Genomic DNA, 13,557 nt, shown 5'->3' with positions numbered 1-13,557 from the left:
TAGTCTGTTTTTTTTAATTAATTTTTATTTTGTGTATCGGAAGACTTTGCAAAAGAGTTCCGGTAGTCAGTTTTTAAAAAAAAAATGTGTATACCGGAAGACTTTATAAAATAATTTTGAAATAAAAATTAATTTTGTTAGATCATAACACTTAAAAAATGAGAGTGAGAAAGAGTAGAAAATTCTGAATAATAAACTATTTATATAAGGATATTTTGATAAAAATATATAATGTAGGGATTTTGGATAAAATTTTCTGTCTCCCATGTGAAAGCATATCCACTCCAACGGTTGAAATCATATAAAAGACAAATATCACATCATTAATGTCTTCTTATAAATGAATGTGTATATCTCAAAAAGGAAATGCATGAACAATAAGCCATGGAGTTCCAAACGCTTCTCCTAGTTATTACTTTTATGTGTGCAACCATTCTTATCTTCATTCTTAGAAAATTAAACCAAGCCCAAAATTCTAGAAAACTTCCACCAGGGCCACACCCACTTCCCATCATTGGTAACATCTTAGAACTTGGCAAAAACCCACACAAATCTCTCACAAAACTCTCTAAAATCTATGGACCAATCATGACACTAAAATTAGGAACAATAACAACCATAGTAATCTCATCCCCTCAAGTAGCCAAACAAGTCTTACAAGAAAATTCACAAGTTTTCTCTAATAGAACTATTCCACATGCTAGCTATGTACTTGATCATCACAAATTCTCACTTGTGTGGCTTCCAACATTAGATTTGTGGAAGAAACTAAGGAAAATTTGTGCCACAAAAGTATTTTCTAACAAAATGCTTGACTCAACAAAAATCCTTCGCCAACAAAAATTGCAAGAACTATTGAATCATGTGAATGAACAAAGCAAGAAAGGTGAGGCTTTTGATATTGGTGAGGCTGTTTTTACAACTGTTCTTAATTCAATTTCAAACACTTTGTTCTCTATGGATTTGGCTCATTCAATACATGGCCAAGAGTCTCAAGAATTTATGAAAATTATTTGGGGTATCATGGAAGAAGCTGGGAAGCCTAATGTTTCAGATTTCTTTCCCATTCTTCGTCCCTTAGATCTACAAAGTGTGTATGCAAAGGGCACCAATTATTTGAAGAGGTTATATGAGATTTTTTATGAAATTATTGAAGAAAGAATTAGTTCAAGATCTACCAAAGGTTACTCTGAGGATGTTTGCAATGATGTGTTGGATTCACTTCTTAAAGGCAATAACATTGGAGAAACCACGTTGGAATTAAGCCACAATGAGATGGTGCATCTCTTTATGGTTAGTGTTGCTTTTCAAATAATTCATTTTCATTAACATCAATTATTAGAGTTTAAAATTTATAATATGTTGTTTATCTTTTTTAGAAGTCGTTAGTAAATAAAACGATAATATACAGAATAATAAAATTCAGTTTAAATATTGATGTTAACAATACTGTTTTTTGTCACTCAAGCTATTATTTGTTAAAATTAACTTAAAAAATTTATAGAGTAATATAAGAAAAACAATAGTAAGAGCTGTACTTATTTATTATGAATGTATTTTTATTATTTTAAATATAAAATAATAAAAATAATAATTTATATGTAATAATAAGTATAATATTCGTTTGGATTTAATTGAAATATACGATGTAAAAGAATTTTATACCGTCAGTTAAACTTAAACGTTGAATATTGAAATAAATTTGACTTTTATTTTAAAAACCTATAAAATAACGTAAACGGATGATGGTGATGAATCGATAATGTAAATTATTTTATACTGATAGTGCATAATAATTAATCCCTATTAGTTTACTAATACAAATAAAATTATATTAATATTAAAATAATATTCATTTTCGTACAATTGTTTTTGTAAATATGATCATAGTTATAACTAAATCAAATATTTTAACACCTTAGTCATTTTTTAGTCCATAGGATATTTTGCTCTCTAGTGGACCCAAAGATATCTGAATCATGAGACTCCATCCACATGTTTAGGTGTCTTATCAACTACACTATCCATAAGTACAATGTCATATTAATCATTATCACTATCACATTAAACACAAAAATATATGATATTAGTTAATAAGTGTTCATATATAATATTTCATTAAGTATTCATATATAATATTTCATTTGTTATTAAAAAGATATAAATAAAATAAGTAATTAATAATAATATTTTATGATTAATAAAATAATGAAAGTGACTATTGATACAATCATAAAATTGTGTTACAAAAAATATTTCTCAATACTATTTTTTCTGCATTATTGCAAACTTAATTGAATGTTGAAACAATATTTTGTTAGGATTTATTTGTTGCTGGGATTGATACAACATCATGCACAATCGAATGGATCATGGCAGAGCTATTACGTAATCCTGAAAAATTAACAAAAGCAAAAAAAGAGCTATGTCAAGAAATTGGTAAAGATGAAACGATTGAAGAATCACATATTTGCAAGCTACCTTTCTTACAAGCAGTTGTGAAGGAAAGTCTTCGATTGCACCCACCTGGTCCATTATTGCTACCTCACATATGTGATAAAAGTGTCAACATATTAGGGTTCAATGTGCCAAAAAATGCACAAGTATTAGTCAATCTGTGGGCCATGGGAAGAGATTCAACTATTTGGGAAAATCCAAATATGTTCTTGCCTGAAAGATTTTTGGAGAGTGAGATCAATTATAAGGGCAATAATTTTGAGCTTATACCATTTGGGGCAGGTAAAAGAATTTGTCCAGGATTGCCTTTGGCTCATAGGAGTGTGCATTTAATTGTGGCATCCCTTCTATGTAACTTTGAATGGACACTTGCTAATGGACTAAAGCCAGAAGATATGAATATGGAGGAGAAATTTGGGTTAACCTTAAAGATGGTTCAATCTCTACGAGTTCAAGCTACTTCATCAGCTTAGGTTAATATATTTTTAGAATTGTTACTAGTGTGTATGTTATTTCAATTTCTAGAAGCTTTAGTATCAAATTTATGTGGCATTACGATTTTTGAGTATGAATTTGAAAAAGATAACACTTAAGTAAACATACACTAAACCAATATTGATGTATACATAAAAAGAGGTTTACCTTCCACTCTAAGAAGGTTTAACTTTGATATTTTTAACAAAATGTCATATTAGAGACTAGTCATACTCACTTTAGACGTCAATCCAAGTGACCTCACAATATCTAAGTTCAATTCAATACTCATAGGCAAAATGAACTCTCACCTAAGGCACTTAAAAACATTATACTAAATGTAAGCCGCCAACTTGCAAGAGACAAAAAGATCACTAGACTCAATAACCCCCTGGTAGAAGACATTCAGGGCCAACAATCATCATATGTCTAAAAAGATTATCTCAAATATGTCTCTTAGTAACTGTCAAGAGAAAATCAAAATTTTAAATATATCTCTTAGTAACTGTCAAGTGAAAATCAAAATTTTAATATCAAAATATTATCCCAAACTCGAGGTTTTTTTTACCTGAATGCCATTTTCACGAAATTATATTTCCAAAATGTCATCCTTTAAAAAAATGTCCATAATTGCCACTTTTTTTTGTCATTTTGTGGCTTTTTTAATTTATTTTCAGCACCCTCCATCCTAGATGGCAGACACCCCAAAAGTGCAGTTGGGGTGCGCTATCTGGGATGGAGTACCTTTTTTTTCTTCTGAAATATTGTTAATTGATTAAAAGTATTTTTTAATATTAAATAATAATTAAAATAGTATATTTAATATAAATTAATTTTAAAAATTAATAAATTAAATATTTTTTACATAATATTTTTTAAAAATATTTAATATTAACTAAAAATTAATATTTAATATAAATTTGAATAAAAAAAATTTAACAAATTAAATAAATTGCTACATAATATTTTTAATAAATATTAAATATTAAATATTAAATAAATTAATTAATATTTAATATAATTTAAAGTATAACATATTTCGTACTTAAATGTATAATTTTTTTTTTCCCAAACAATTTTTCAGTATAATTTTTTCCCGCCTAAACAGTGTTATAATATTATTTTTTCATTCCATTAGGTTTTCTATAAATAGAGGTGGCTAAGACAGATGAAAATATAAGTTGTCTTAAATAATTGTTTCACATATTTGTAAATCATGTATGTGTGTTGTATTGTTTTTTTAAAACATATAAGCACATGAGGGTTTCTTTGAACCCACAATGGAAATTCAGACAATTGGTTTCTGCCATCAATGCAAGTTTTGGACAACTGGGTGGTCCGATTGGACGTGTTAGAAAAATTGAATATTATTGTTCTTACATAACTCTGACGGATGCTAACCTAGATGGTACATACATGCATTATTGGGATCGTGTAGAAAATGATTTGGATGTTAGTTATATGTTTTCTGCGCATAGTGGAGAAGTTAGCTGAGGCGTTGAAGATCCACTTGTTTTAGCTGTTTTTGTTTAATAGGATAATATGATAAAAAGGTGTTGGAGTGATTAGCTGTTATAACGTGTTAAAATAGTTGTTGTGCTTTATCTTTATTTGAAGTTGTTATTATGTTATCACCTTTCATGTGTTGTAGATGGAAATGTTACGCTCTAAATAAAAGTTATTGTTGAAAAAGAAAATATACGAAATATAACGACGATTGAATAGACTAAAACTTCAGACATAACTAAGTAGAAGGGTCAGGCCCGTTTGGACATTTTCTACGCATATGGTTGATTTCTCGACAAATACCACACCTTTTTTTTTCATTTTCAACGATGTCCATTTCAATTCTAATCCGACAACTGTTTGGGCGACCTTTCTTTTTTCTCCGCATGCTCTCATTGTGGCAAAGCGTGTCACCTCCATATTGTGGCCAAGTTGTTTCAGTTGGGATCCCAAGGAAGCTCTCCTCGTAGACCTTAAATATGTTTACAACTTTGAACACATCAGTTATATGCACAGAATAGTCTTGTCTTATGCTTGAACACGCTGCAATAACATGTGAGCAAGGGACATGAAACGTTTGGAATCTTCCACACTCACACGTCAGATTCCTAAGGTCGACGTTGCAATGGGTAGTCGGCCTGCCGTCACTATGATGACAGTTTCTTGGACCAGGAAGCAGAACCTCTGACGATCAAATTGCATAACCGTGTGGCTATTTTATTTGATTACCTCTTCCTCAATTCTCTTCATGCAGTTATCAGTGTACAATCGACTATAATCCAACATTTTAGTCCAGTCATGTCCTCTTTTCCCAAACAGTGTGCCCAATCGATAATATGTTGATTTCACCAAAGCAGTAATAGGTAGGTTATGTGTGGCTTTTAAAACTGAGTTCATTGATTCAACAAGGTTGGTAGTCATATGACCCCATCGTTTCCCTCCATCGAATGATCTCGTCCATTTTTCTCTTGGAATATTGTTTACCCATTGTAACGCTTCTATGTTAACTTTACGTATCTATCCCCTGTAGTATTCATATGTTGCCTCATTTAATGCATGCCCTGTGTATGAAAATGAAAAATAAATTAGTATATAGAAGTTACTGTTAGATATCTTAACAAAGATATGTTTAGGAAAATACCCATGTTAACAACTTTTTTTCGAAGTCCCTTTTCTCTGAATTCCCTCATAAAATTTTGCACTATATGTATGATGTAATAGACGTGTGATGAGGGAGGGTTTTGCCAACCATTATCCGGGTTATTATAGGCACTCTTTATTGACTCATATCGATCTGATATCAAACATAGGTTGGGTTATGGTGTAACGTGCATTTTAAGATTTCTCAAGAAAAAACTCCATGCTTCTCCAGTTTCACCCTCTACCAATGCAAAAGCTATTGGAAATATGTTCCTATTTCCATCTTATGCCACAGCCATTAACAAAGTTCCCCTGTATTTTCCATATAACCATGTGCCATTTACTTGAACCACCGGATTGCAGAATGCAAAACCCTTGATGCATGGTTAGAAAGCCCAAAAAAGACGGTGAAAAACTCTAGCACCACTGATTTGTGTCCCTTTGTTTGAAAATACAGGAAGGGTCTTGAGTTCTATTATAGTACCTGGTAGAAATGTTTTCATGACCAATAACCATTGTGGCAGGTCGTTGTATGAAGTCTCCCAGTTTCCATAAATATAAGTGATAGCCTTATTCTTTGAAATCTATGTCTTTTTGTAAGAGATTGTGTAGTTGAATGTCTCCCGAATATGAACGATGATGTGTTTCACTTTTAGAGAGGCACCATTGTTGATTAGAGATTTGATATTGTCACATTTTATATTAGAGTCAATTTTTCTATGATCTTGAGACATTGTGGAAGACATGCAGGTGTGCGGACCACTAACCTTAGTGATCACCCACATACCATTCCCCTTCCCCACATAGGCTCTACATTTGAAGGTGCGTTCCTTGTTAACACACTTGATTATGATTCGTTTAGAATCAGACTTATAAACAGAATAAACAAGACAATTTCTGATGTGAAATTACCGAATGGCTATAAACATCCTTCTTTGTTATTAAATTCCATGCCAAGCAACCCTCCTCTACCTAAAGTGGCTCTGTGGTTTCAAATATTGAAGTATCTTCGTCATGTAAGTATGTGGGATTTCTCATGTGTAATGGTGGATTGTATAGGTCCAACACTTTATGTTGATGCACCACGGCGATATCGTTGTCAGAGTTGTCACTTTCCCCACTAAAAAGATTTTGCATATTTATGTATCGCGCTTCTTCATAGTCACTATCATCCCCGACATCCTCATCTGGGAAAAAAGGTTCATTTTGAGCGGTTATTGGATCTGGTGTCAACGATAATGTAGTCTCTTGGCTCATTTGATTTTTATGAGATAGATAAGATTGTGTCGGATACGTTACTTGTGGCCCCTCATTGTGGTCTAGTAAACACACGTATAATTCAATCACACTTGACAAACTATAAGTTGTGTGGCACTGTAGCATTAATCTGACGTCATTGTCGTCTTCTATTTTCGTTGTTGTATAAGTGACACTGTTATCGCCGTCATTAAAACATGGATATCAATAATAAATATCAGATATTTGTTGTTGGAGCTTGTTTTCGAGTCTTTCTTTTAAATGCGTGTAATTGGATTTGTGGTGTATTTTGAGTTGATGTGTGTTTGTGTTTTGAAATATGACCCCGACATTGACATCTGGAAAAATACTTCCATTATAATGGACTTGAACTGTGATATTGTTTGGAGCCATTGTATGTCTGATTAATTTTGAGAATTATGGGTTCAATTATATACAACGAATGTGCAAAAATATATGTGTAAGCCATGCAGCTTAGGTCCGCCATTTGAAATACCGGAGCTGAACTAGCTTCTGAAAATGTAGAAGAGGTCTGCCGTTTGAGATGGAGGGCTCATGCACGTGAAAATATTTCAGTTATGGTGCGCCATCTGGGACGAAGGACTCCTGCAATAACTTACTTGGGGTGCGCCATCTTGGACGAAGGACCCATGTACGTGTAAAAAAGATGTTGTTGGGATGTGTCATCCTGCATGGAGGACCCAAACAAAATTCTGAAAAAGTAACATGAGTCTGCCATCTTAGAAGTCGAACATATACTGCACTTTTAGTCTTATCAAACACAGTATAAAAGTTAGGCCTGAACAATTCTAAACGCATAAGCTATCTACATAGCTCTCCTAATTGGTCTAGTATACATTATTAAGCAAATATCATATGAAAAAACTGATTCTTGCAATACTATTTCTGATCCAATATCAGTCAGACTAATGGAAAACTTTGGTTTCAACGACATCCAAACTCAGATACGTCATGTTACCGAATTTGAGAGAGAAATCGTTGCTCTACGCTATCGAAAACCATACATCAATTCAAATGGCATGTTGTTGTATGAAGAAATCTGAATTTGTAATGATGGAGATGTACGTGAAATGTTTGACAGTTATTTAAATTTCATTAACTTAGGCCCATTAGAGTTGTATGTTAGTTTTCGTAGAACAGTAGATGAAATTGTATCATTATGTAAAAAACCTAACTAGAACAGTACATGAACAACAACTTTGGGAAAACAGACACCAACTGTGTTTGACTGGGGTAACGTTTTAGGGAGAATTGAAGCCAAGCGAAGAATATTTTAATTGGCTTTGAAATCTTCCATTACAATACGCGTCAATAGAACAACTACTTATTGGCCCTCATCAGCATTGTTCCGCATCACAGATGTCGACTCCACCACGACCACAATTAACAAACCCCCAAACACAAATCCCTACCAACCAACATTATACCCAAACATCGACTTCCACCCAATATGAACCACAAACTCAATATACACAACCCTTCTAACAACAAACACAATACACCAATACCATCAACCAAACTACCAAACCCAAACACAACACACCTCATACCAACAACCAAACTACCACACACAAACACAACAAACACCAACTAATTACCCATATCAAACACCATAAAACCCTACAAACTGCCCTTCTCAAACCCAACAACAACCACACCTACGTCCCCCACATAACTACACATTCATCCCACCACCTAACTTTGATTATTCAAATACCCATCAACAATCAACAACCACCGATGTGAGCGACTATTACATCGACTATTACATCGCAACCATAGAACCTTCAAACTCAAACTCCGTCTCATTCACACAAATATTAAACAACTTTTCTCCTAATATAAATTTCGAGAATTTTGAAGCATTCGAAATTTTTCGTGAACAACCACCCATTTTTGAAACCACTGCTTATCCGTCCACAACATGAGTCCCTCCTGTACCTACCTCAACACAACCATTATGTCGTGGTCACCGGGTTCGAGTTCGTGCAAGATGTGGAACCGATAGTCATTTCGTCGATGAAGATCCCAATCAACGTAGAAATTAATTCTTTTTAATTTCTTGTAATTTGTAATTATACTTTAATAATATTAAGAATGTAAACATTGTAAGTATTGTTTTTAATTAATATCATATGAAATATTAATTTTTTTATTTAATAATTAATATTTATTAAAAATAGTATGTGACAATGTATTTACTTTATTAAATTATGTTTTTTTTAATTGTATTAAATATTAATTTTTTTATTTAATATTTATTAAAAAATATTATGTAACAATTTATTTAATTTGTTAAAAAAATTATTCAAATTTATATTAAATATTAATTTTTAATTAAAATTAAATATTTATTAAAAATATTATGTAAAAAAATATTTAATTTAATAATATTTTTTTAATTAATTTATTTTAATATAATATTTTAATTATTGTTTAATATTAAAAAATACTTTTAATCAATTATACATATATTTCAAAAATTAAAAAACAAAAAAAAGATACTCCATCCCAGATGGCGCACCTCTGCACCTCTGGGGTGTCTACCATCTAGGATGGAGGATACTGAAAATAAATTTAAAAAAGCCACAAAATGATTAAAAAAAGATAGTAATTATGGATATTCTTTTCAAAGAGTGGCATTTTGAAAATATAATTTCGTGGAAATGACATTCAGGCCAAATATAATAAGAATGAAAAAAAATGTGTAACCAAAAGAGTTTATTTATTATTAAAAGAAATATATTTTTATTTATGTTTGGATCATAAATATAATTTGTCCATATATAAAAATAGTTAGATAAACCGTATATTTTCTCGTATGTAAATATTATTTTTGTTTTGAATTATTAATAAAAATATTTGGATCAATAAAAAACTTGTTCACATTTTAAAAAATAATAAGATTCACTCATTAATTTAAAAACATTTTAAATTAATTAATAAGATATATATATATATATATATATATATATATATATATATATATATATATATAAAAACATATATATATTAGTGAAATTATTACATCAATAATATATAGTCAATTTTTCATATATTTTCTTAAAAAATATTGTATTTGAAAATTAAAATTAATTTTAAAATAAAAATATTTGTAACATAAATAATTTAAAAACCACACATTTTTCTATTTTTGGATTCATACATTATTTTAAGAATATTTACTTTATTTTCTTTAATTATACAAAAATTGTAATAATTATTATAATAATGACCGTATATTACAAATAATACAAAATAATACAACCATTCTATCATAAATTTAAAATATAATATAAATTATTATGTTTTAATAACTTTTTAAAACACTTATTATTGTGAAAATATTTGTATTAATCAACAATTTATTATGAAGATATAAGTTAAACTATTATTTGCGATAATATAACTTAAATTATTTTCCAGGTATGTATCTTAAACATTTAAAATCATAATTTTATGTGTCAATGTCAAAACTCTAGAGCAAACAATTCAAATTTCTAAAGAAAAACAGACAATCAAATTGTTAACTAAAAAAGATTTGAAACCTTTTAAAAATTATAATTTTATCCATATTGGATTGGTTCAAATTGCTTTAAAACCGTTAACATTATTAGGTTTAAATTCTAGCATAATGGCTTATGTTAGAGATGGTAGATGTAAGGATTTCAAACAATCTTTAGCCGCAATGGTAGAGACAAGTCTGTGTCATGGACCAGTTTACTTTGATGTCTCACCAAATTTAACTCTATCTTTATCTGATAAGAATTTAGTAGATGCTATTCAGTTAACTGTTCATACTGATGGTTACAATTTCAAACCTGGAAGTGAAATCATAGCAATATGCTATAGAATCTACTATAAGGTTCTTACTACGCTTAATCCCAAAGCAAAACAATTAGCGTTCCCTGGAACTACTACTTTGGTTCAAACCAATTTGTTAACTTCCAATGTTGCAACCAATAGATTGATAAAATGGGATGAAATAAACTTCCCAGAGACATGGTCTCTTCCCCAGGAAATAGATCCTGAACCTATCCTTAATAGGGATATAGATCAAATAATTCAAACTACTGAAGGAGATCTAGAAATAAACTTCACTCCTAAAAGAATAATTAGGATACCTAGATCTCTATCTACTAGACACTCAGTTAGTGAATTTTTCACAGCTTCTAGCCAATCACCTAGACCTTCTACTTCTCAAACAAGAGAAGAGATAGAGGTCGTTGAGAATATAAGACTTAGCGAAAATAGAGTTCCCCAAGAACTTTATCAAAAACCTAATACTCCAAGAGTAGAATCACCTACTCCGTCAGACATGGATTTCCAGTTATAATGTTAGATTACTCCCCTGGTAGCAAGATGAGACAACTCATCAATGATGAGTTTCAACATGAGAGATATACTCAATTCAGAGAATGGTTTTTTAAAAAAATTCCAAAACCCGAATTAGCTCAATTTAAAGATGAGTACTACACTCAAATGAACCTTGCGCAGGATTTCATTCCTTTTGTGAAATGGTTTGTTAACTATTTCATAAGTAAAAAACAAGAAGAAATCCTTGTTTTACAAAGACCTTGGGAAAATGTTAGAGGAGAAAAAATGGAAGCTCCTTTTCCGCCTGAACAAACGATAAGTTTGAGTCAAAATACTGAAGCTACCCCTTACCTTAACCTTCAGTTACAAAGAGTTGAACAAAATCAAGTTACTCTTAAGGAATTAAATTTCGTCATCAGGTCTCAGAATTATACCAATGCTTATCTTGTTTGCTTAGGAGAACAATTTATCTCTATGGAAAAAGATCTATTATCCATAAAAAATCTTTTAGAAAAATAAATAGCACGTCAAGATATCATTATTGACCTCACAAATAAACCTAAGGACCAGATCTCCACATCCACTATTTAGGATGTTCCTATAGTACAACCTCTTGTTTCCATAGAGGGATTTAAAATGGAAACCAATGGTCAAGAATTTGTTCGTATTTTAGAACAAAAGTTAAAAGGTCTTAATATCACAGTTATGTCCCATGAAGATTATTCTGAGAATAATAACGAAAACCATATTGACCAATTATCTGATATGTTTGCTAATTTAGACATTAGTAACCTTGACATTAATAATACTAATAATATAAACCCTGTTTATTCTCCTAGGCATATAGAAAAGTATTATTACAAACACCCCTCACCGCAAGATTTGCTCTTTGAGGAACCTGAACCATTCCAGAATTCTTATTCAGGAAAAGCCATTTATGAATGGAATGTTGATGGTCTTAATGACAAACAGATTATAGATACAATCCATAGGATGATCATGTATTCTACTGTTTGCAAGCAACATGGAAATTCATATAGTTCTTTAGCATCCTTTATAACCACAGGATTTGTTGGCCAACTTAGAGGCTGGTGGGATCATTATCTCACCGAATCTCAGAAATTAGAAATTCTTAATCATGAGAAAATCATTAAAATCGAGCCAGGAACCAGTAGAAGCACTACTTTGGCTACAACTACCACGGGAGAAGAAGATGCAGTGTATACTCTGTGTCTATCCATCTTACAGCATTTTGTAGGAACCAATGTCCCCATTGGAGAAAAAATCCAGACACTTCTCCAAAACCTTAGGTGTCATTCTCTTACCCACTTTAGATGGTATAAGGATACTTTTCTTTCAAGAGTTTATCAATTAAACAATCTCAATTCTTTGCATTGGAAAGCAAAATTTATTGATGGATTACCCCATTTCTTTTCTGAAAAGGTTAGACAATCTTTAAGACAGAAAAATGATGGGATAAATATAAATTATTTTGACCTTACTTATGGTCATATAATTAGCACTTGTGTTAATGAAGGATTAACTTTATGTAATGACATAAAGCTTAGAAATCAACTTAAAAAGCAAAAGCTTTCAGAGAAACACCAACTTGGTGAATTTTGCGAACAGTTTGCTTTTGATCTTGGAAAATCTCCAGATAATAATAATAAGAAAAAAGAAAAAAAATTCTGCAATAAACCTTATAAGGGTAAGTCAAAGAATTCTTATAAAAATTCCTATATGAATAAGAAAAAGGGTCACTACAATAAAGGTAGACCTAAAGAAAAATCTTTTGACCCTAAAGGTAAAAGAAAAGCCAAAAAGCTAGACATAACGTGTCATAAATGTGGAAAACATGGTCATTATGCCAACCAATGTTGGACTAAAAAAGCTCTTAATGAGATAGAAGATGAACAATTGCGTTCTCAATTAAAAAAAGTTTTACTTCTCAATTCTGATTCTAAACATTATTCTTCAGAAGAGGATATTAATATGATTTATGAATCCTCTACTGAATGCTCTTCTGAATATTCTGACAGTAATGATTGTCAATGTAATCAATTAGATTACTGGAAATCAGTTGTTGATATGAATGGGTTAAATGTTTTAACCTCAGAACAAGACGAAGCTATAAAAGCTATAGAATCTATTTCTAATAAGGAACTAAAAAGAAAAATGCTTGAGGTCTTAATACAAGAAAACTCTAAAAAAGATTTTCCTGTTATTACAGAAGCACCTTACCAATTAAGTGAGGTTTTGTCTATATTTCGACAGTCTAACATCCGTGAAACTCCTATTTCTATTATGGATTTAAATAGAGAAATAAATCTCTTAAAGAATGAGATATCTCAAATTAAAAGAGAAAACTATGGTTTATCTCAAAGA

The 13,557-nt window shown here is 30.8% G+C and overlaps 1 protein-coding gene across 1 annotated transcript; it reads left to right on the top strand.

Moving 5' to 3' along the window:
* Window positions 1-340: 340 nt before the first annotated feature.
* Window positions 341-3,057, top strand: LOC127127231 (cytochrome P450 76T24). The gene is made up of 2 exons (XM_051056362.1): window positions 341-1,293; window positions 2,322-3,057. Exons 1-2 carry the CDS (start codon window positions 385-387, stop codon window positions 2,928-2,930), a joined length of 1,518 nt encoding a protein of 505 aa, XP_050912319.1. The 5' UTR covers window positions 341-384; the 3' UTR covers window positions 2,931-3,057.
* Window positions 3,058-13,557: the final 10,500 nt, after the last annotated feature.

This window comes from Lathyrus oleraceus, chromosome 3 (assembly GCF_024323335.1).
Source record: "Lathyrus oleraceus cultivar Zhongwan6 chromosome 3, CAAS_Psat_ZW6_1.0, whole genome shotgun sequence".
In the NCBI taxonomy this organism is placed as follows: domain Eukaryota; kingdom Viridiplantae; phylum Streptophyta; class Magnoliopsida; order Fabales; family Fabaceae; genus Lathyrus; species Lathyrus oleraceus.
Note: the sequence above shows the minus strand (reverse complement) of the source record. Positions and strands in the feature narration are given on the sequence as shown.